Source organism: Budorcas taxicolor, chromosome 2 (assembly GCF_023091745.1).
Source record: "Budorcas taxicolor isolate Tak-1 chromosome 2, Takin1.1, whole genome shotgun sequence".
Classification (NCBI taxonomy): domain Eukaryota; kingdom Metazoa; phylum Chordata; class Mammalia; order Artiodactyla; family Bovidae; genus Budorcas; species Budorcas taxicolor.
In genome coordinates, this window is record NC_068911.1 from 137,691,433 (window position 1) to 137,715,793 (window position 24,361).

A 24,361-nucleotide genomic window follows, 5' to 3' on the forward strand; every position below is an offset into this window, starting at 1 on the left:
AGAGTCAGACACAGCTGAAGCGACTTAGCAGCAGCAGCTGTAAGACTTTGGATATTTATTCAGTTTCTCCAGCACTCAGTTATTTTATTAGAATAGATGTCTAATCTACTATCTCAAGATTTTCTTTCCTGTGTTTTACCAGCCAGTTAGGTTTGTGAGGTTATGAAATGACACCTTTGTTGATTTCAAGAGTTCTAACAAGAATTCTAAAGGAAAGTGTCATGCCATCTTCCAAAGCAACATAATCTGCTTCCCAGTGACACTGTAATGAATAGGTTTATTAGTCTGTGAAATATCAAGAGGAGAAATATCCTAATCATATTTTGTATCAAAACCTATTATTATATATACTCATATACTTCATAATGCCATATTTTGAACAAATCTCTTGATAATTAAGTAGCAAGTCTATATAGGTATTACCAAGTCCATATTGTGTAAAGCTTGAGGAATGCTTTCTGTTGTAAAATAGAATGAGTTTCAGTACATATGTGTTGCTCTGTGTTAATTTTTCTTGTTCAAAGCCTTTTCATATAGTCCTAAAGCCTTCAAACTATAATTTAAATCAAGACAGCCTATGTGGATTTATGGAGTCATTTTCCCTTTGGCTAAAGCTCTCCATGGTCACAGACCACTAGATTTAAAAAGGCAGCCGAACCCATCCAAAGACCAACATAAATTTTCAAAGGTAGGGAAAATGGTGCCTGCTTATTAAATTAGTGAGGACATAGTATTTGGCAGCTATGTATAAATGATATTTCCCTCAAGTTAGAAGCAAGAGTTTTAGAGATGTGTGAGATGTGATTCACATTTGTCAAGGTTAGCTACATTAGTTGAAAATAATTTGCATATTACATCATGCGCTTACTTTTGACTTCTGTTTGGATTTGACTAGATAAATGGTTCACCTTTGCCAAAAAGCTCTTAGTTATGGACAAATTTAAAATAATTTTTTCCTAGTACACAGAGACTGAATGTGAATATTAAAGAAAAAAAAGGATGCCGACGTCTCCCCAGACTCTTCCCCAGTACTCCAGTATTTAAGCCATGGGGTTTCCTAAGTGCAGAATCAGGCGTCCTCTACTAGTTGCTTGCCTCCATGTTCCATTTATCCTCTTGTTTCATAGAAATTATGAAGTTAAGTCCAATAAAAACAGGGCTTTTTCATTTGGTGATTCATTATTGGAAACCATTTTCACTGACTTTAAGGGCTGATTCAGGGAAGGAAACATGTTTATCCTTGACAGATCTTGGTACTTTTCCATGTCTCACAGGAACATTTCCAAGTCTTTTTTTCTATAAAAACAAAATAAATTATAAGAGTGGAGTCTTTCTAAAGCTGATTAACTGTACAGACTTTCTAGGGTACTTTCTGAGAAATGCTGCACAGCATTTCCAGCCATGAAACCTGTGTGAAGGATATTAACAGAAGACAGCATCTCCATTCCATTTCATCCAAACATGCTGTTATGAAATACAGTTTCTGCAAGCAGTTTCTATTTGAATTATGTTTTACGGGGCTCCAGAGGATGAGATGGTTAGATTGCATCACCGACTCAATGGACATGAATTTGAGCAAACTCTCCTGGACACAGTAAAGGACAGGGAAGCCTGCCATGCTGCAGTCCATGGGGTCGCAAAGAGTCAGACACGACTTAGAGGCTGAACAGCAACAACAAAGGTTATATTGATATTTCTGTGGATGAGAATTATTTCTCCTAGTCCTAATGTCAATACTCTGTGAGTAGAAACTAGATACAAACCGTGAGATAAATGGCATGCTATAATTAGTAACTTCTAAATCCTCATCAACATCTTTGTTTTTCTGTTAATTTTTTATTTGATGCTTATCACTTTTCATGGTGATACACCTACTAATAACATTATATCTTTTATTTTATATATATATATACATATATATATATATAAAATGTTGAAGAAAAGTCACATTTTTCAGATATTGGTCTATTGTTATTGTTGCTAAGTTGCATCCAACTCTTTGTGACCCTGTGTGTTACAGCATGCCAGGCTCCTCTGTCCTCCACTATCTCCCAGAGTTTGCTCAAATTCATGTCCATTGAGTCAGTGATGCTATCGAACCATCTCATCCTCTGCCTCCACCCTTCTCCTCCTGCCTTCAATCTTTCCCAGCATCACCGTCTTTTCCAGTGAGTCAACTCTTTGCATCAGATGGCCAAAGTATTGGAGTTTCAGTTTCAGCATCAGTTCTTCCAATAGTATTCAGGGTTGATTTCCTTTAGAATTGACTGTTCTGATCTCCTTGCAGTCCAAGGGACTCTCAAGAGTCTTTTCCAGCACAACAATTCAAAAGCATCAATTCTTCGGTGCTCAGCTTTTTTGATGGTCCAACTCTCACATCCGTATGTTTCATCTACATACATGACTACTGGAAAAACCATAGCTTTGACTATACAGAACTTTGTCAGCATAGTGATGTCACTGCTTTTTAATATACTATCTAGGTTTGTTGTAGCTTTCTTTCCAAGGAGCAAGTGCCTTTTAATTTCATAGCTGAAAGTTTTATAAATCAAGTCTATATTATTAGTCAAATATTCAGTCCAGTATTGCTCTGGGTGGGAATTATTTGGTCTCTTTACATTGACTTTGTGTATTTCTAATTAGACAATGTTAAGATATAGTCTTACATTAGGCACATATTTAATCTTTAGATACCAGATATTATTCAGGATACAAATTGAATTGGGTGTTAAAGTATGAATAGGGATTTTGATCGATAATAAAAATAATGATAACAATGATAATTGTAATAATAGCTAGGGGCTGGACTTTATTTTTTGTGGCAAGATACTCTGCAAAGTTTTTTCTCATTTATCAATAATGCAACAACTCAAAAGATGGGCTGAGAATAATGAGGGGATGCTGAAGTTTGATGGGCTTCTGATTTTGGCTTTATTACATACTAGGCAGGTAAGCCATCTAACCTTTTGGTGTCCCCAGTTATGGAAAACAAATAATAATAATGTAACTTAGAGACTAACCAACAGAAAACAGCAGCAACCTCTACAGGGATGTGAAAAACACCTGAGATAATACAGTTTGCTATTATATGTTTAAAAATAATAAGTGCTCAATAAATGTCCACTACTATCCTCCATATTATTCAAGATAGATAAATGGTTGAGGCTCAGAGAAACTGCATAACTTCCCTACATTTAGAAAGTGGTTTGAACTCATATAGTCTGGCTCCCTGGTGGCTCAGACAGTAAAGCGTCTGCCTAGAATGCAGGAGACCTGGGTTTGATCCCTGGGTCGGGAAGATCCCCTGGAGAAGGAAATGGCAACCCACTCCAGTATTCATGCTTGGAAAATCCAATGGACCAGGGAGCCTGGTGGGCTACAGTCCATGGGGTCACAAAGAGGTCGGGCACGACTGAGCAACCTCACTTCAGTCTGGCTCCAGAGTCTAGATTCCCAACTACTGTGGATTCTGAGAAAGGAATGTATACAGTGTTACTTTGATACATTTATTTATTGTAATATGACTGCCATTGTAATGACACTTCTCACATTACATATAGTGCTCTCATTTAAATGAGAAAAAAAAGAAAAAACATTCCAGCATTTCCCTTTGATTAAAGCTATCTTCCAAGCCAGTATTGCATTTAAGTGAATAAGTATGAACTAGACTTTCAAATGGAAGACTGTTTGAAGGAGTTTACAGAAGAGTTTTCGCCGGAAACCGTATAATACTTGAGTCTCCCTCCACTCCCAGCCCCACCCACCACAACACAGGGTCCAGGCACTGTAGTTCCATAAACTATGCTTTCTCACTGCTCTAGACTGATTTGATTCAAGGATTCTGACTTCAACTAGACTATAAACAGACTCAGGACTATAAACAAATGTATAATTCCTGCCAAGGGAACTAGACATTGCATATCCACTAGCAATGGATTTCTCTCTGTTGAGAGAATAATGTGGGATATCAAATTGCAATCAGATTATGTGGGGAAAATGAAATCAGAATAAGTTTAGAAAGGTCCATATTCCAGCAGGGCCAACTTTATGGGTATGTGACCCGTGTGGTTCCTCAGGGCCCCATGCTATTGCCATCTTGGAATTCTTTCAATGTTTTGAACAAGGGCCCCATAGTTTGATTCTGCACTCGGCCCCAGAAGTTATGTACTTGGTCCTAGATTCATGAGTTTAATGATCCCACACTGTAATCCCCGGGTCTCACCCATTCCACAGTAAGAGTATCCTCATAATGGGACTGCAAATTTGTTCCTTATTCCAGTGGATCCCTTCAACTGGATTATACTTAAAATGACCCTGTTAGTTTATTCACCTCTAACATCGTTTTCCTGACTTCTATTACTATCTTATTGACATACCACTTATTTAGCTTATCTATATGGTGGATTAAATTTGTCCCAGGTATATATCTTTAAGTTAATTGTGTGTATTTATAAACAGACCTTTTCATATTTTTTTAACAAATTAACTCTGAGAATTTTTGTTTCCTGACTCATTAAGAAGTGCCATGCAGCTTCCGTGTTGTAGATGAAATGAATGTCATTAAGTTTGAAATTTATTTGAAGGTGGTATTAACTGACAGAACAGGTTGGATGACAGAATATAACAGAGTATGTTGGTAAGATAGAGAAATGGAGCTACCTAGCCAGTAGTCATTAGGGCAATGTCAGCTTACCTATGACAACTATGCTTCTAAATAAACAATGAAAAGTAGACTTGGCTGAGAATTAAAGACATACATACATTATTTTTTACACATTATCACTGTAAGTAATTATTTTCTAGAGTTTTCAATCCTTGGCAAAATTAGGGACAGGGAGACAGTTTACGGGAAAGTAATAGACATAATTGATAACTTGATCGTAGGTGATATAGAAGACATGTTAAAGGATATTAAAGCTAAAAATTTCTCTTGTCTGGGGGATAAAAAATAACAGAATTTTAGAGCCTTCAATAACATAATTTTTGAACAACTTCTATTATATTTTTACATTTTAATAAATTAAATATGTGGAATTTAAACATAAGGATTTTACAAAAATAATGACAGACATTTGGATTGTAAACCATTGAAATATTAAAATTTTGTTTGTGATTTCTTCATTGTAATAGCTTCTGTCCATCTGTATTTGTTTAGAATATGAATGATGATTTAAAAACCAAAAGCCTATCAATCAAAACATTTCCCACCTGCTCTCTCTTAAGGGATTATCAAAGTAGTAAATTAAATGAAACCAACACTGTTTTACTGTTTGCCCATCATAAAGTATTACTGGTTCTAGATGAGTACCTATTCACAAAGGACCTTTGAAGATTTAAAGGAAGGTTTTAAGTGAATGGAATACCATACAATGAAAAAATAAAAGATAAATTGCGAAAAAAGAAAATTTGAAAAGTTAAAAAAGACAATATATTTAAATAGCTCAGTTATTTTGATAAGAAACAATAACAGGAAAATGAAAAGTAAAAGGTATAAAGAGAGAATCCATTGAAGAAACAAAAATAGCTTATAACAATATTTTCAATATAACTAATAATCAAAAAGTTGACCTTAAACAAGAGGATATGATTTTTGTCTGTACAATGTTCAAATAATGAGAAAATGATAGTTCTATGCAAAAATAACCCCTACTTTCATGCATCCAGAATGGCAGAATAAGCTAAATTATAATATGGCTAATTATGCTATGAACTATCCAGTCATGAATTTTCTATACTTTCTTTCTTTTTATTTTTTTTTGCAAACTAAAATTAGAGAAGATTGCCTACAAGAAAATGCTAAGTGAGAACATCAGAAAATGGAATTGTGTGCTATATAGTATGGTTTATGTAATGTTAAGGTGTATCTATCTATCTGTGTGTGTGTGTGTGTGTGTGTGTGTGTGTGTGTGTGTGTGTGTGTGTGTATAAATACTTAAGAAAGAAAACCAGAGGAAAAACAGAAACATTGTAGCAGTAGTTTTCTGGGATTTGAGCTGATCCTGGTGTCTTTTCTACTGTGTGTTTGCAGAAGTCTTGAAACCACATCCTTTGAAGTTTTGTTTATTTTCCCTCTGTCCCTTCCCCACCACAATCCCCAAGAAATACATAGCACATACACAGTTGGCTGGAGGGCACTGGTGGAGGCTGTGACCCTCCCCATGCCTTCTTGCCCCCATACTTTTCTTGATCCCTGGAAGTGGCAAGGTGTAAACAAGAGACCCTTGGTTTAGGAAGTATTGGCATGAAGACTGATTTTCGAAATGAAGTTATTGTGGATGGTCATAGCCACCTGGATGTTTGGGGCCAGTCCTCATCTCAAAACTTACATTCCATTTTTGCTGGTAAGTAGGCTCGGTACATATTAATTTTTGAGTTAGCAATCGTAGTTTTTATGCCTACGGAATACGTTTTAGATATTTTAGGGAGGCCTTTTGCACTAACGTTAAAATTTTACAACTGACTAACAAAGACCATCTTTCCACAATTAAAGATAAGACCTAGGATGAAACTGCTCCTGGAGGAGGTAACACACCTCCTGTGACTGTAAGCAAAGAACAAGGACCCCAGGCTTCCTGTCTTCAGGCCCCAATTAGCGAGGAATCATTCTTTGTGATTTTAATACACCCACAATCATAATTACAAATCTTGACATTTAGAGGCTCCCAAAGTCAACACCCATCCCAGCAGGGTTGGCCACATTATCACGAGTTAAGGAGATGTAGGGCAATTAGAAGCTAAAGGAAAAGGTTAGCTCTACCACTCAGACAGAAGGCATGCAGGAGTTAAATCCACCTGCGACTGCAGTGTTAATTTTTTTTAAATATTGGCTTTGAAGCCTTGTCACCCGTGACAAGGAGGATCTGAGTCTAAGTGGAATGTTTAAGGGGAGTGTTTTCTCGTCCCTCAATCAGACTGCACGCTGACCTTTCTGTCGTCTCCACCAGTTGCTTACCTGTCTTGAAATCCCAGAGAAGGTAGAACATCATCAGACCTGTCATGAGGTCAGTCAGCCGGGGCTCAGGCCAATTTGCTAAATGTGTCTGTGCTAAAGAGTCTGTTCCCTCCCAGCCTGGTGAAATGAAGCACCAATTAATCACCGGCTAATTTTCAGGGAGTTGTGACCTTGCTCATATTCGTAGTCCACTCACCACTTTGCCTGGCTTTGGGGTTCTAAGAGCAGGACTGTGAGGCCACCGCAGGGGCACGTGAAGCTGCTAAAACTTGTGTTTGAGGCTACCAAGGTGACAGGCTAGGGGATACCTGCCTCAGGCCAGCACTGACCTCGCTTATTTAGAATATTCTGTGTGGTTTACAACTCCTAAACATAATTGTGTATAGCTCAAGTGCATGCAAAAGACATTCTCTGTTTGAAAATTTTAGGTCTCATTGTTTTTTCTATCAACGTATCAATTCTATATCTGTCTTCAAATGGTGGTGGCTTTGCCATTATTTTCCACCAAGGCTTATTATCTAAGAGCACAAAAGTTCCTTTTCTTTTCTTTTTTTAATGAAATAGACTGCCTATTTGTAGCCAAGTCACATGAATTAAAATACTTGTCAAAATAAATGAATAACATGTTTGTTATATTCATGACTTAAAATCACATTTGATTGCTTACTCATTAATCCACAAAATTAAGCAATACACCCTGGATTGCAGTTATTAGCACAGACAAGCAGGGTTCTTCTAACAGTCGAATCTAATGGAGAACACTGTACAGTTATGTTTGTTTCAAAACTAGGTATCAGTTCAGTTCAGTCGCTCAGTCATGTCCGACTCTTTGTGATCCCAAGAATCACAGCATGCCAGGCCTCCCTGTCCTTCACCAACTCCCGGAGTTCACTCAAACTCATGTCCATCGAGTCGGTGATGCCATCCGGCCATCTCATCCTCTGTCGCCGCCTTCTCCTCCTGCCCCCAGTCCCTCCCAGCATCAGGGTCTTTTCTAATGAGTCAACTGTTTGCATCAGGTGGCCAAAGTATTGGAATTTCAGCTTCAGCATCAGTCCTTCCAATGAACACCCAGGACTGATCTCCTTTAGGATGGACTGGTTGGATCTCCTTGCAGTCCAAGGGACTCTCAAGAGTCTTCTCCAGCACCACAGTTCAAAAGCATCAATTCTTCGGTGCTCAGCTTTCTGCACAGTCCAACTCTCACATCCATACATGACCACTGGAGAAAACCATAGCCTTGACTAGACGGACCTTTCTTGGCAAAGTAATCTCTGCCTTTCAATTTGCTATCTAGGTTGGTCATAACTTTGCTTCCAAGGAGTGTCTTTTAATTTCATGGCTGCAGTCACCATCTGCAGTGATTTTGGAGCCCCCCAAAATAAAGTCTGACACTGTTTCCACTGTTTCCCCATCTATCTGTCATGAAGTGATATGATCAGATGCCATGACCTTAGTTTTCTGAATGTTGAGCTTTAAGCCAATGTTTTCACTCTCCTCTTTCACTTTCATCAACGGGCTTTTTAGTTCCTCTTCACTTTCTGCCATAAGCATGGTGTTATCTGCATATCTGAGGTATTGATATCTCTCCCGGCAATCTCGATTCCAGCTTGTGCTTCTTCTAGCCCAGCGCTTCTCGTGATGTACTCTGTATAGAAGTTAAATAAGCAGGGTGACAATATACAGCCTTGACGTACTCCTTTTCCTATTTGGAACCAGTCTGTTGTTCCATGTCCAGGTATGTTAATGTGCAAATCTGTTTTACAGTTTCTTTTAAGGAATATCAAATAGATAAATGTAGTCCACAAGGAAACAGGGTTGGTTGTATGATGAACTAAGTGGATTTTAGATGGATAAATTGTAAGATCAAGTGTTTAATTGAACCTCAAGGATGGGCAGAAACTGTTTTACCCTGTGTATGGGAGCATGCATGTTAATGGAGGTTACCTTTATTTCCACGTAGATGGAAAATTAGGACACAGGGAGGTGGTACCCACACGAAAGCGTTGACATCCATAAAAGAGAAGTTTTTGTTTTTCCTCTCAAATATAGCAAGGAATTCAAATCACTCATTTACCTGACCTCTTTCTCTCTGCCATGTACCATAGTAGAAGCATGGCATATCAAGTCAATTGTACTTTCATTCTCTGATATGTAGAATGGGAAAAATGGTGCTTTTCTCATAGAATTTCTGATGACTCTTAAACCATATATGTAAGCTCTTCGAACAGTGCCTAGTGCATGGTGGTGTGTTAGTCATTCAGTCATGTCAGACTCCTTGTGACCCCATGGACTGTGGCCTGCCGGGTTCCTCCGTCCATGGAATGCTTCAGTCTTGAATATTGGAGTAGGTAGCCATTCCCTTCTCCAGGGGATTTTTGCGACCCAGGGATTGAATCCAGGTGCAGACAGATTCTTTACCATCTGAGCCAGCAGGGAAATCAGTCAAGAATTCTGGAGTGGACTGCCATCTCCCTTCTCCAGGGAATCTTCCTGACCTCGGGATTGAACCAGCGTCTCCTCTGTCTCCTGTACTGTAGGCGAATTCATTGCCTGCTGAGCCATCAAGGATGCCCACCTGCATAGTGAGGGCTATAAAGTATTTGTTAAATATATTTTAAATGATGTGACCCGTAGTTTCAACTAGCTTGCAGTTTGCTTTTAGATAGAGGCAGGGTAAGTCAAGGATCTTTGTATCATGTGACTGGTGGTGACGAGACAAGGACACAATATTATAGAAACATCACAGGACCTGATGGAAGGTCTCATATGGAAGGCTTGAAATTAATTTTGAAAGCCATGAGAATATATAATGAAAACGGAAAATGAGCTGAGGTAGACCATTCCAGATTTGTGTGATGGAAGACTTCTCTGGCAGAAGTGTTGTGGGTAAATATCAGGGGACTGGACTGGAACTCAGAAGTGGATATGCGAGTACCTGGCCAGAGGCAGCATGGCATTTTGTTGTAATGGGATAAGCCCTGCAGAGGGATAGCACCCTTACATTCAGCAAGTGGCTGCCTCCAGGGGTCTGTTGACGTACATATCTCTGATGGCCGTGATAGCACTGGATGTTGACTAAGAGACTGCCAAACTGTATTTCTGAGACAGTTACAGCTTTGGTTTGGCTACAGCAATGAAATAATAGTGCCAATGTTACAACATTGTAAATATGTATATGCTTTATAAGTGACAAAATATTTTCCATATGCTATTATTTTATTTTTTTCTGATGCCAGAGGTAACTTGTTTCAGATAGAATAATCTTTCAAAAATGCAGAGTAAATGTGTATGATTTAGAGGAAAATAGCTTGAAGAGAAAGTCATTTATGTGTTTATGTGTGCATGTTTTAAAACAACCCAGGTTGTATCTTCATTTCTAATAATGTGCCCTCTCCCAAGACTGTCAGAGTCCTTGGGATTGGATAACATTAGTGAAACACCTAGTGATCGGCTGGGTACATGGCCAGCAAAGCCATCCAGTGGATTGGGATCACCCAACAAATTTAACCCAAGTATTTTCCACTTTCTTTGTCTGTTATTTTTAATATGTAAAGTTTAGAGGTAGTGGAAATATTACTGACAAGGCAGGTATATTGAAGTTTTTTATATTTCTGACACGTCTGACATCCTGATGGTGATTGAGACTTCCTCCTGGTTTTTGTGGCTGTTTGCTTTTTCTATAGCTGCTTCCAGGTTGTCTATGGTTAGGGCATGGGGACTGCCACCTGACCACCACTGAGACCCTTTGCCTGACCACTACTATGGAGAGTGAAGGACTCAGAGGAAAGGGCTTCGCAGGCTTCCTGTGTGTGTATTAGATATGAGTACTGAATGGTGTTTCATGAATGGTGAGCTGTTATTACTAAGGAAAGTAAAGAATGCCACAAAACAAATGCAAGATTCTCTTAAACTTACATCATCTTGGAAATTTTGATTCAAGGTAGTTATAAAAAAATATGATTCAGTATAAAACGTGTTTAATGTATACCTGACTTTTTAGTAACTTACTACATAATTAAAGTACGCAAATGTATTTTTGGCTGATATATGGGTGACTTTATTTAGGCACATTTTTGTTATTTTCTTTAGAATGAAACAGTGCTGTAAAGTTTATAAAGTTCTCTATTATTGATTTTCAGTTTGGAGAGGAAATGAAAATTGGTATTATCTCATTTACTGAATGTCATTTGAAGTTTCTGAGAATCAGAGGTGTTACATACTTCCTCTGAGGTTGCTAGACCTCATGGTAGCATCTGATGAAGATGCTAATGTGAGCCTGTTAATTTTTAAAATCCAGATTAAATGCATTTAGCTGGCTGTCAAAAATCCTATGAAGGAAAAAGATCCGTTTTCAAACTTTTAGGTGGCATAAAATTAGCTCAATAGCCAGTTGTTATTTAGTTACAAGCAGATGCATACATTTGAATGAATTCTGCAGTTTCACTCTCTTCCCAAAGGTGATAATGTGTTTTCCTCTACTTGTGAAATTGTTGTAATTTCACAGTCTTACTTAGATTTAATTGTGTTTATTAAGATTTGAGACAAATGATTCCTATTTTATTTTGTAGGATGCTGCCTTTGTTCTTTGTCTTTTAACTCCACTTGACAGTTGTTGCTAACATGGAATATGTATGAAACAGTTAAAAAAAAAAAAGTATGTTGTTAAATTCAACAGTTGAACCCAAAGAACTCAATATGGCAAATAAGCCTTTTTTAGTAGTATGTTAGTTCATTTGACATGTTATAAAATAGTCACATATTTCTCAATGTAATTACTAATCCAAAAAATACTTTTGTAAATATAGTTTATTATGTTCTGTGAGAATTTAGATCACTTTTTTATTCTCTATGTAGACTATAATATCATCAGATTATAAAAACTCAGACTATAAAAGTGACAGAATGCTATAGGCTGACAACAAACCACAGCAAACCACATCATGAATATTGAGGGATTCTGTTATAAATGCACTTGGTGACATTTATTATTAAAATATTTACTTGTCAGTGTAAAAACTAAAGGCCTTGGTATATTGCTTCGAGTTATGGTAAAAATAGAACAGACGGCACACACCATGTACTGCTAGGTGGAGGAACTGCACTGCATGTGTAAAGCTTGTGTGTTCTTGTGTGATGAAGAGCAAGGAAAAAAGAAAAACAAAAATTACCTGTGTGATGTCTTTGATCTTGATACTTTCTCTGTTCCTCTGTCAATCCTGTGATGAAGAGATTAAAGAGAAGCAACAAAGTAAAAGCAGAATAGGAATAAACAAGTCAAGTGGGACTTAGTCTGGGAGTCAGGGAACGCTAGCTATGAGAGGAAAAGGAATCAACGTTTATTTTAACCTTCCATTGTGTACCGGGCTCTGGGCTAAGCATTTAGGCATGTTAGGGATGTCATCAAGGGCATTAATATTCTACCTCCACCCACCACCCCAGTCACTCCCGAAACACACCTATGCACGCACACACTCAGCTTCACCTTGTTTGAGTATAACAATAGGTCTGAGTCCTTGAAGAGATATCGACGATGTGAGATTGTGAAGAGCATGTGGCTCTTTTGATCCTGTCTGTTATTCCAGGTCATGGATATTGTAACCAAAGCTCTTTTATTTCCTTTTGATCAATGAGGTAGTTGTTGTTGTTGATTTTAATAATACTTTGACCTTTACAAGTTAAATATGAAAAAAGATTGAACTATGTTTTTAAAATAAAGCTTATACATGATATATTTTCTAAGCAAATTCTAGTTTCAGATGTTCCTTCCTGATACCCACTGGGGAAGGAGTAGTCAGGGGATACTTGTGGTTACCAAACGAAGCCTAGTCTTTGAATTAGGAACATATCATCATTAGCAGTTGAGATGTAGTTATTTAAAAAAAAAAAAAACGTGTGCACACCATGTCAGTGGGTCTATTTTCATGTGTTTTCCTCAGTTCATTTTAGAAGGTAGGTATTTGCCTGAGAAATACACTGCAGTTTGACCTCTCAACCACAGGTGCAAAACACATGAGATCTTATTGTGTACATGTGTGCTAATTTGCTTCAGTTGTGTCCAGCTCTTTGGGACCCCATGGACTGTAGCCCGCCAGTCTCTACTGTCCATGGGATTCCCCAGGCAGGAATACTGGAGTGGGTTGCCATGCCCTCCTCCAGGGGATCTTCTCAACCCGGGAATCGAAGCTGTGGCTCCTTCATTGCAGGCAGATTCTTTACTGCCGAGCCATGAGGGGAAGTCCTTGCTTTAGCATTACTGGCAATTAAACAGAAAATCTTTTCCTGTTAAGTCAAACATGGAAAGCTGGTAAATATTTACATGAATTTGTAAAATAAAAGCTGAGTGCTTCAGTTTTGAGCTTAATGGCAGTTCAGGCTGTTCTTCCGCTCCCCTGGAGATTTATTCCCATTTGTTTTTAAGCTGCTTCTTGGGACACATTGAGAAGCTTCACACCAGACAAATCAAAGTTGCCTATGAGAAAAAAATCAGACAAGGGCATGTCTGGGGCCACACTGCTAACCCTGCCCATCTCTCCATCCACATCCACCTTAGTTTAAACTTCCACTCCTTCAGAAACTAAATCAGCAGATATTCCCTTTCAAAAATGAGCATGAAAAGGAAAGAGAAGACACATAATCTCCATTTCTAGAACAGAAGCAATTTCCCCTGGTGTTGACTAGAAAATAAGGAATGTCTTCCCCGTGATAACAAAATGGAGACAACAATATTAATGGCGAGAATGCATTGAGCATCATATGGGTTTATATTGGTCATTTATACTCTTTCATTAATAAATAATTTTAGTGTTCTAAAAGCACATGAAAAATCTAGCTACTTTTCATTGTTATATTAGGTATCTTTTTTTTTTTTTTGCTTCATTTCACATATTTTCACAAATATATGTTGGATGCCTATTATGTCTAACTCACTTTTCTAGGCAATGGAGTACAGCAAACAGCGAAACTGACAAAAATCATTGTCTTCTTTGAGCTTACAGTCTAGTAGAGTTTTCCTAGGGAGTTTTACAGGGAGATGGGCAATAAATAAGACAAATACAAGAAGACATAGCATTGAGGGGTGACAAATGCTATGAAGAAAAATGGAGTATGTGAGGTGTGGGAGTGGATTTCAATTTAGATAGTGTGGCCAGTGAAAGCCTGACATTTCAATAAAGTGTGAAGGATCGAGGAAAAAGCCATGCAGGTATCTGGTGGAAGACTATCAGGGAGAGAGAAGGGCAAAGGTAAAGACACAGAGAGAGATAAAGAAGAGGGCAGAGCAGGATAAAATCCTGAGAACAAGGGAACCTTCACTGGGAGCCCGTTACCATACAGGGTATTGGGAGGACTTGGGCTTCATGCTCAGTGAGGTGGAAAGGTTCTGATCAGAGGAGGGATGCAATCCACCTTATGTCTGAGCACGGTCATGCTGGCTGCCATGTTGAAAGTGGATGGAAAGGGAGCCTGTGTGGAAACAAGGAGCCAGGTCAGGAAGCCCTTGCAGTAACCCATAGGAGAGGCTGTGATATTGGGTCCAAAGGTGGGACAGCGAAGGTGGTGAGAACTGGTCAAGCTCTGATCATATTTTAACATGTGTTGACAGATTGGATGTGTGTGAGGTGTATGAGAGATAATGAGAAAGGGGGATAAGAAAGAAAGAGGGATTAAGGATTATTCAGTCTTCATGTTCGGAGAAGGCTATGGCACCCCACTCCAGTACTCTTGCCTGGAAAATCTCATGGATAGAGGAGCCTGGTAGGCTGTAGTCCATGGGGTCGCTAAGAGTCGGACACGACTGAGCAACTTCACTTTCCCTTTTCACTTTCATGCATTGGAGAAGGAAATGGCAACCCACTCCAGCGTTCTTGCCTGGAGAATCCCAGGGACGGCGGAGGCTGGTGGGCTGCCGTCTATGGGGTCACACAGAGTCGGACACGACTGAAGCGACTTAGCAGCAGCAGCAGCAGTCTTCATGTTAGGTTAGGCAATTGACCACATGAGGCTGGAGTTCAGAGAAGCTCTGGGTTGGAGATTTAAGTGTGAGGTTTACCAGCGAAGTCTTATATCTTTGCCATGAGACAAATGTAATCACCATGCAAATTTAGGGGTAGCCTTTTTAACATTTTTAGAGATAAGGAAAAGGAAACTGAATGGAAGGGCCAGGGTATTGAGGATAAACCTGATAAAGTAGTGTCCTGGAAGGAAAGTAAAGAAAGTCATTTCAAAAGGAAGCAATGATCAACTGTGTCCTAAAATCAAACCAGAGACATGACTTTGAATTTAGCACTGTAGAAATTGTTTTTCATCTTGATAAGAGTGGTTTCAGTGAAAGAGAGGGGTGAGACCTTGGCTGAAGTGGCCTCAGGAAAAGAATGGGAGGGTGGAGATTGGAGACTGTTCTGTGGACAACTTTCAAATTTTGCTTTAGATGGAAAGTGAGAAATAGGGTGGTATCTGTAGGGGTGAGTCTGGAAAAGGCTGTTTTGTTTTTTCGATGGGAAAGTTAATGGCATATTTGTAGACTGACCTTCTTGTGTGTATCTGGGGATTAGATGCCTAAATGCTGAGAGAGATCTGCAGGGATGGGAGTTTTGATTGGAAGTCAAGTCTGTTTGAGCATATCATTCTGGACCATGGGGTCTTAGGGAAATGTCAGTGCTGTGCAGGATGACATGAGAATACTGGCATCACAGAAGGAGAGCAGACGGGGCACCAGAAGATGGATAGAGCAGCAGAAGAGGAAGGCCTCCAAATTAAATATTGCCTATTTGCATTTTGCGTAAAGTTTAGATTACTGCAGTCTCTATAGGGTTGGTGAAAAAATCTTCCACATGCCACAGAAATTTAGTCTAAATGGAATCTTTACAGAATTGTTTTTAATAAAAATATAAAACACCTTTTAATGTTCAAGTCATCTCTGTGGAAGGAGTCCTTTTGAATGGGTTCAGTGGTGGAGGAAGGCCTTTTTCATGAACTGGACAATTTGAAGGTCAGTCTGCCTCTGTTTAGGGACTAGAACAGTGGTTTACGTTAATTAACATATCTCTGTAACACTGTTACCAGGAACTGGGTCACCAGTAATGTAGGTGTTCTGAAGAATCAAGCAATCCAGCTAACAAAGACCTGCAACATAGAGTTTAAATTGATGATCAATGTGGAAGCAAGTCTAAGACTGGGTATATGGTAGCTGTTGAGATGAAGACTGGATGGAGGGTCTCTTATCACCCAGCACCTGTGGTGCCAGTGGCTTTGTCTGGATGCCACAGATTTAGGAACTGATTCTCTTCTTTCCAGGAGGAGAGACTTTATTTCATCCATTCATACAGACATCCAGAGGAGGTTCTGCAGAGATAATTCCTATCAATCATGGGATTGGGAGACAGACAAAGCAATTAATTAATCAGAGAGTTGATGAGAGTTGGGGAGCCTCCAGGTCTCACTGTCATCATCTTTGAGAAAGCCATGTATTGCCTGTATCTCAAAAGAGTAGAATACACATTCTTCAGGGCATAGCATCATCCTGGACAAACTGCAAATATTTCATAGTGCAGCCTCTCTTTTTACAGCTTTTGTTTCAGAAAATGCTTACAGTATGTTCTGAATCGGTGGAATGGCCCCTAGTACAAATGACTGTCACTTTGGGAAACAAAATCTCTTATCTGTGGCCCCACTAGGCAAACAGGTATAGAATTGTTAATATGTATGCTGTGACCTAATGTAGATATAATAATAATATGGAAAACAGTGCAGAAGCTTAAGGAGAGATGGTTATGTAAGAGACATAGATAATGATTTATTTGTGAGTTATCAATTTTAAGCTTCTGATTGGTATTCTGTGTCTCTTTTCCCTATCATTTCAGGTGCATAGGATACGCTAAGACTTAAGAATGTAGCAAGAAGAAAAACTTATGCAAACCTGTTTGTAGTACCAGTAAAATAAGCCACTTTGCCTTGTTGATTAATATATTAAAATGAGTATAACAAGTATGTGATAGAATTCACCAACATGCAAAAATTGAAATCATATCACCAAAATAGTGATGAAATAGCACTTCTATCACAGTTTAAAAGTTGGTTTTATTTTTCTTTTCAGGATTAAAAGAGTTAAACTCTTCATTTTGGACAGATGATTAGAAAGATATAGCTCTCCTGATTATTTTTATACTAGAATAATCTTTCATTATTAATCCATTTAAGTCTTATCTCAAATCGGTTCATCAGTGCTACCAATTAAAAATAGAAAATGTATGTGCTCAATTTCAAGAATTAAAAATAATGCCTTGGGAGTAGCATTTTTTTCCTGTGGTGAGAGGATTGTTGGGTTTTCCAATTAAAGAAGTCTCCATACTGGAAATGAGTAGTCAATTATGAAAATTATTTTTGAATAGCCAATTTGCATATCCCTAATTGTATTCATTTCTTTTGAAAGACTGAACTTGAATTTATGATGTTTTGATTGGTTAACCCTGCGCTGGTGTTATTAATACTATAACTAAGCCAACAAGATTCCCTTATGAATGGGGCTTTGAATGCCTTACCTGAAAAATGTTTGAATGATAAGTAGGTTTGTTTTATTTAATGAATGAAAATATCTAAAGATTTACTAGCAGTTTTCTAGATTTGCATTTTGTAGTCTGCCTTCTATTGGATTGACAGTAACTTCCCTGAGCCACTTACTGCACTCACATTTGGACTTTTCCACATCAGCTTTGGACTTTTCCACTTTTCCAATGAGAGACAGTGGAAGTTTCTATCATGATGCTGTTTGCTGGCCAAAAATGTAGATTCATTTGGGGCTGTCTTTGCCGTTTATACAGCAATGTTTGCACAATTACTTGATTATTGAATGTTGCCCATATTTTAAAACAAATGACTTGAAGACTGACAATTAAATGTTTTTATAGTAATGATGAGACACCTAGTTCTTCTATGAAATAAATTTGAGATGAAGATTGGAATAAATAAAGTCCTGACGTTTAGTTTTATTGGACTTAAGCCAGTCAACACGGAGTTAGTCATGAAGGAAAAGACCAAAATTACAGGCATGAATACAAATGGGAAAACTACGTGTACAAGATATGCACAGATTGTGTATAAATATACACGTGTATGTATGACTCTGCTTATTATGGTTGTGTCTAAAAGGACAATTAGCAGTTTTATCATGTCTTTAGCTCTTTGACCCCGGAATGTTCTCCTCTACCCTGTTGTTCACATTTCATGGTTGACAATACTCTTAAAAGAAAGAGATGCTGATGTCCTGTTAGGCACATTAGAAAAGAAAGTGAGGAGGGGAGTGGGCCATTTCATTCCTTCCAGAAGGTTAGCCAAAAGTGGATCTCTATTCCAGGAATATACAAACAAACTGTTAATTGTTTCCTGACCGTGACCCCTTCAGACATAATATTGAATTAAGAGTTGTGATACAGTAACATTAAAGTTTTCAGTTTTAAGAGGTCTTTTATTAAAAAAAAAAAAAAGGCAAATAAAGATCACAACGAGCTAGATAGTATCCATGTGATATGCGTGTCCTACAAAGTAATTAGTGTTACTGGATTTGTTTGTAGCTGATTGCTGTGTTTGACGAACAAGAACCACTCCACAAGATTGAGAGCCCCAGTGGAAACCCCGCAGGCCGGCAGAGCCCAGATGCTTTTGAGACGGAAGTGGCTGCACAACTGGCTGCATTTAAACCAGTCGGTGGGGAAATTGAAGTAACCCCTTCTGCTCTGAAATTAGGTAGGTGTATTTTTTAAGTCATCTGCTTTTCATCTGGTTGAAATAGATCATCTTGCTGTCTATGAGTTGCTTCCACTTTATGACTGACCCTGTTAATGTTTGCCTTTAAACCTGGACTGCCTTTCTCTAAATTATTTTTCACATAGATCTTTGCAGCTGCCAATGCTCAGGCAATGGATGCAGTTTCTTCTTGAACTGCAGGTGAATCTGAATCACATATCCTTGAACTGACAGGGGAGGAGTTAGACTGTAAATGAGGAGCTTCGTCTGTAGCATATGTGTGCTATGTGTACTCAGTTGCTCAGTCATGTCTGGCTCTTTGTGACCTCATGGACTGTAGCCCCCCAGGCTCCTCTGTCCAAGGGATTCTCTAGGCATGAATACTGGAGTGGGTTGCCATGCCCTCCTCCGGGGTGCTTTCCAACCCAGTGATCAAACCAAGGTCTCCTGCATTTCAGGGAGATTCTTTACCATCTGAGCCAACAAGGAAGCCCATAGCATGTGAGGACCACTTAAATGTTTATAAAAGTCCCTGAAAAAAAGGCAGTGGAAAATCCCATGGGCGGAGGAGCCTGGTAGGCTCCAGTCCATGGGGTCACTAAGAGTCGAGCACGAATGAGCGACTTCACTTTCACTTTTCACTTTCATGCACTGGAGAAGGAAATGGCAACCCACTCCAGTGTTCTTGCCTGGAGAATCCCAGGGACAGAGGAGCCTAGTGGGCTGCCGTCTATGGGGTCGCACAGAGTTGGACACGACTGAAGTGACTTAGCAGCAGCAGCAGCAGAAAAAAAGTCACTTGGAAAAAAAACTAAGCGTTATCAAGGATTCCAGGCTAGAGATAAAAGATCACTTCCTGTTTTAGCCACTTCTCCACCAACTGTGTATCTCAAGATTTGAGAAGAAACATTTTGAAGTTAGTTTTTTATTTCTGTCCTACTGATTTATTCCAGGCAAGTGATTCTGTTCAGAATGCTCATTTGTTGCATTTGTTTTGACGGTGTTGGTAGAAAGAGAAAATAAACATTCTTCTAAAATTTTAGTGAATTTCTGACTCCAAGATAAATAATGTCAATTTTGGTAATATCTCTTAAAGATAATTTTAGGTCAGGTTAAACCATAAAGTTTTGAAAATCCACTAATATTGTGTTACTTAAAACTACTTTTTATTCGTATTGAATGTATGCATCCATTTTGAGGACACTCTAAGCACCGGTTATAGGTTAATTCTCAAACTAGAACAGAGGTTGTTTTTATGCAAAACATATGCTTAAAATTGTAAAGACTGTGCATAGTATAATTTTTGCCATTTGAAACAAAGTATATTGTAAAGTTTATTTTACATGCCAGGATACTGAGTATCTATATATTTTGTACTGATTTTCTGGAAAGCATCTATAGTACCTGTTTTAAAATAAACCAAGTGGAAATGAATAACCTGTCATCTTCATAATTTCCCTCTATCTTTTGGAAATCAAGCTAGCAGAGCAGTTCTGCTGGACCGCAGACATTGAAGGGCTTAGTGGCAGCTTCTTTTCATCTGGAGCGAGGTTTGTGGCAACAGCAACCTCACAGCCCCATCATTCATTTGCATAATGGATGCCTTTTTATCCATTATGCAAATAGTATGGGAGGAAAATTAGGCAATAAGGGAAGACGAAAGGAGAAAATTGCTCTTGCTTGTTTTAATATACTATTTATAAGCAAGCTCTGTGGTCTTCAAAAGTCTCAACCTCAGAGTACTACCTGTGCCTGAGAATTTGTTTTTTCACCTTTCTGTTATGAGCTTTCTCAGGTTAAAAAAAAAAAAAAGGTTATTTTTCTTTAGCTTTTTCAGCTTCTTTTATTGAGCCATCTGAGCAATACAATGTTCAATGTAGAAAGAAAAGCAAGTTGAAATTCCATATCTTTGAAAGTGGACTTTCCGCTCCTTCAATACTCATTTTGGATCAGACACAGAGAATAATATATATTCAGTGGTAATTATATTCTAGGCACAGACCTCAAGGCAGTGCACCAAGTATTCTAAACCCTGTACTCCTGGCAACTTATTAGAGCCTCACGATACTCAGTTGGGTTCTATTATCTCCCTTATTTAAGAGGTGAGGAAACAGGCATTGAGCAGTTACGTGACTCCTCCAAGTCACATAGCTGTTAGGTGGTGAACTTAGCATTTGAACCCTTGCTGGTTCCAGGTCAGGCATAATTGTGCTGTGCTGTCTTTCATATGCTATTTGTAAAAGAATATATTGATATAATCTTCCTTAGAGTCATTTTGTGAATATACGCCAAATCCTGAAAATGCTTTACCCCTTGGCGTCAAATCCTGTTTCACTTAGTGTCATAGATGAAATGGTGAAATTGGCCAGCCTTCACTATTGGGTGGTCAGTGTTGCCTTCCAGCCATTCAGTCTGAAACGGTGGAGATCGCTGCTGTTTCTCCTTTTTCTTATCATCCACACTTTCTTTAGCCTTCATGTCCAGGAGCATTGAAGCAGGCCAGAGCTTTCACATTGATCTGCAGTTGGCTCATGATATTGCAGAGGCCTCAGACTGACCTCTTTCTCTACCACACCTGCTTTCCCCAATCCCTGCCTCTCCAGAGTGCCCTTCCTAAGTCACAAATCTGATTAGATAACTCCTCTGCTTAAACAGCTTCCAGCAGGTTCCCACTGTGAGAAGGACCATGTCCAAACTGGTTAGTGAGCTGATACAGATGGTCCCTTGGAATTAGATGGAGAAATCTGGGCAGGGATGAATGACGAAGAAATCATCCCTTGTCTACTCTCATGGTTCTCTCAGACTCTGCACTTTACATTTCTAGAATTTTAAAAGCAAAGGAAAAAAAAAAAAGATCATTGTGTTTCTCAGATAGAGAAATAAAAGACAGAAAGCAAAGCCACCAGCTTTGGTATCTGCCCATTCTGTTTTCCTTCACTGTCCTCAGGGTAGGGTGTGGTTATGGCTTGGGTACAGAGAGATGGGAGCTCTACTTGGGAGCAGATGCAGGGTCCATGGGTAGCTCTTCTGAGAGGTGGCCTGGTTGTACTGCCAGGCCCACCCTGAGACCTTGTTTAGAAGACGAATTGGGCAGGGAGGGAGGGCTGTAGTCAGAGGAGGGGGAGCAAGTGTGTTTTAAGTATTCGTCATCACAGAAGGCAAATAAAATGCCAAACCCCAGCCCATCCTCTCTGCTTCCTACTCACTTCTCAGAGGCTACTGGAACTGGTTCTACTTCTCATGGGACTCCTTGGTCCAGACTGGTACAACAGACGTAGGGCTGATTCTCCCTAGTTTTCTCACTCTTGAGATCCATTCTTGACAATAGGGAATTTAACCATGACTGGTTCACATGCTTTTTCTTACTTAAAGAGACACAGTTTAACAGATTTTGGGAATCAATAGTCTTCTCTTTATTGGTGATTGTTAATCACCAGTAGTGTAGGTTTTACTGATATTGAAATAAAAATGCACTCAACATTCAGTATAATTTTTATATCTCTTTTTCGAATACAAGTTCATCATCAACAGTATCCTACTAAAGATTCACAACCTTCCTCACATACATGCAGACAGTGGTTGGCCATACCTTTGTTTTCTTTATCTCCCAAGATGAAATAACTTATACACAGAACATGCAGAAAGTTCGTTTTTGGGAACTCATACAGATCCAGCCCCTCATTTTCTGCCCACTTTTATTACTGGCCGCTGTTCCACAGTCACTTTGACCTACAGCTCCCAGAAGCCACTTCCTGTTGCTGTTTTTAGTCACTGTCGTGTCTGACTCTTTCGCAACCCCGTGGACTGTAGCCCACCAGGCTCCTCTGTCCATGGGATTTCCCAGACAAGAATACTGCAATGGGTTGCCATTTCCTCCTCCAGGGTTCTTCCCAACCCAGGGATCAAACCCATGTTCCCTGTGTTTCCTGCATTGGCAGGTGGATTCTTTACCATTGAGTCACTTGGGAAACTCCACAGCTTGCCATTCACTGTTTGCTACTTTCTTTCAAACTTCTGTTTTGTAGTTAGAATTTCCTTCCTTGGCTCTCACTCTTTTGCCTCTGTCCAACTTGGTGAAATTGTATGCACTTTTAAACTCAATTTCAAATATGACCTTGTTTGTGAAACCTCATCCAAATCTTCAAGACAGTATGGTAAGTGTGCCATAAATCTATTTGTTAATTCTTCAACAAGGGATACAAAGATGAATAAACTTTCTACTGACCGAAAGGAATTCATAGTATTGCACCCTAAGTAAGCTAATGGGGAACATATTAAAATTTTTAGTAAGACAAATGTTAAATCAAGTGGGCAACCACATGATTCCAACTTCATTCATCTTAATTATTTAATACCATTTATTTTCCAATGGGTTTTCTAATGTATTGCTAAATGACTAAGTTCTGACTCAGCCCTACCTAGCAAATCTTTCTAGCACTTCAAGATTTTAATGTTTCTGAAGTTGACCAGTGCATTTTACTGTGTAGACTACAGATTGTTAACCTGAGAGTCTATTTAATAAAAGGGAATGTCAAACAAACACCAGATAGAATAGCAAAGAATCATATCCACAGGGTCCTTTAGACTTTAGAATCATCTAGTTTAGGAATTCTCCAAGTCTTATATGCAGAACCCTACGGTACTTAACACATTTTGGAATTTCAGCAGACATTTGATTCTAGTTAATAACATTTATTGGGCATTTAAGTTCTGGATGCTCTTCTAATTTATTCACATTCACTCTTTGAACACATATGATTGGTTATGCTAACAGGGTAGAAAGGGATGCAGAGGGCTATTGAGTAGGCAATAGAGAATTCTAATACCACTTAGAAGTCTTACAGCAAAGAAACCTACCTTCACTCAAAAGAATTGTAGCACCTTTTAAAGCAGCTTTTGTGAAAAGCTGGTCTTCTAATAGACAATTCTATAGAATTTCATAATAGCACTTTACTATACAATTAGCATTATTTTACAAATGACCAAGTGAAAGCTTAGAGAGATTGGTGTGTGCTCTGATGTCAAATAACTAGTTGGTTAAAAGAGTAAAATTGGAACCCATAATACATTTCTTGGCTTTCAGCTCCATGACATTTTTTTAGATTAATTTTGTAGGTTTCAATTATCTGATTATTTTCATACTAAATGAAGTACAATAACACCTTATGTCCTTTTCGAAATGAGATAGAGTATAAATTACTAAATAGATACTGTGCATAGCTGTAAATAAAAAGGCTAGTAAGGAAATAAAGAGTAGAAAATTAAGATGAAGGAAATTACTTGTAAAACCTTCTGTGTCAGAAATGAATTTTCTCCTGTTTCTTCACTCCATGTGTGTTCTCACACATGTGCTTGCATGTGCCTATGTGTGGATATTTGAGGGGGGGATATTGCACTAAAGCAAATATGCTAATATTTGGAACACCTGGGTACTATTTCCCCAGATTGTGGATACTTTTGTAATTTTTGACATTTCATGTATTTGCATGTAGAACCATATGTAAATAAGACAAATTATTGAGGACACTTAACTTGATGTTTGGAAGAGTAAGAGTTTTAGCCTTTCAGCTACTAATCCTTAGTCTGACTTTATGATCAGTGGTAACTGACCTTCTGCTGTTCCCCAAAAGACCTCATGAGGCTGTAGTCCAAGGTTGACCCAATTTTTGT

At 38.6% G+C, this 24,361-nt stretch overlaps 1 protein-coding gene across 1 annotated transcript in view; it reads left to right on the forward strand.

Moving 5' to 3' along the window:
- Window positions 1-24,361, forward strand: part of PARD3B (par-3 family cell polarity regulator beta) — a 1,141,780-nt gene that overhangs the window by 426,573 nt on the left and 690,846 nt on the right. The window contains exon 3 of the mRNA XM_052664164.1: window positions 18,520-18,691. Coding sequence (XP_052520124.1) covers window positions 18,520-18,691 — 172 coding nt within the window. The remainder of the gene's footprint in view (window positions 1-18,519; window positions 18,692-24,361) is intronic.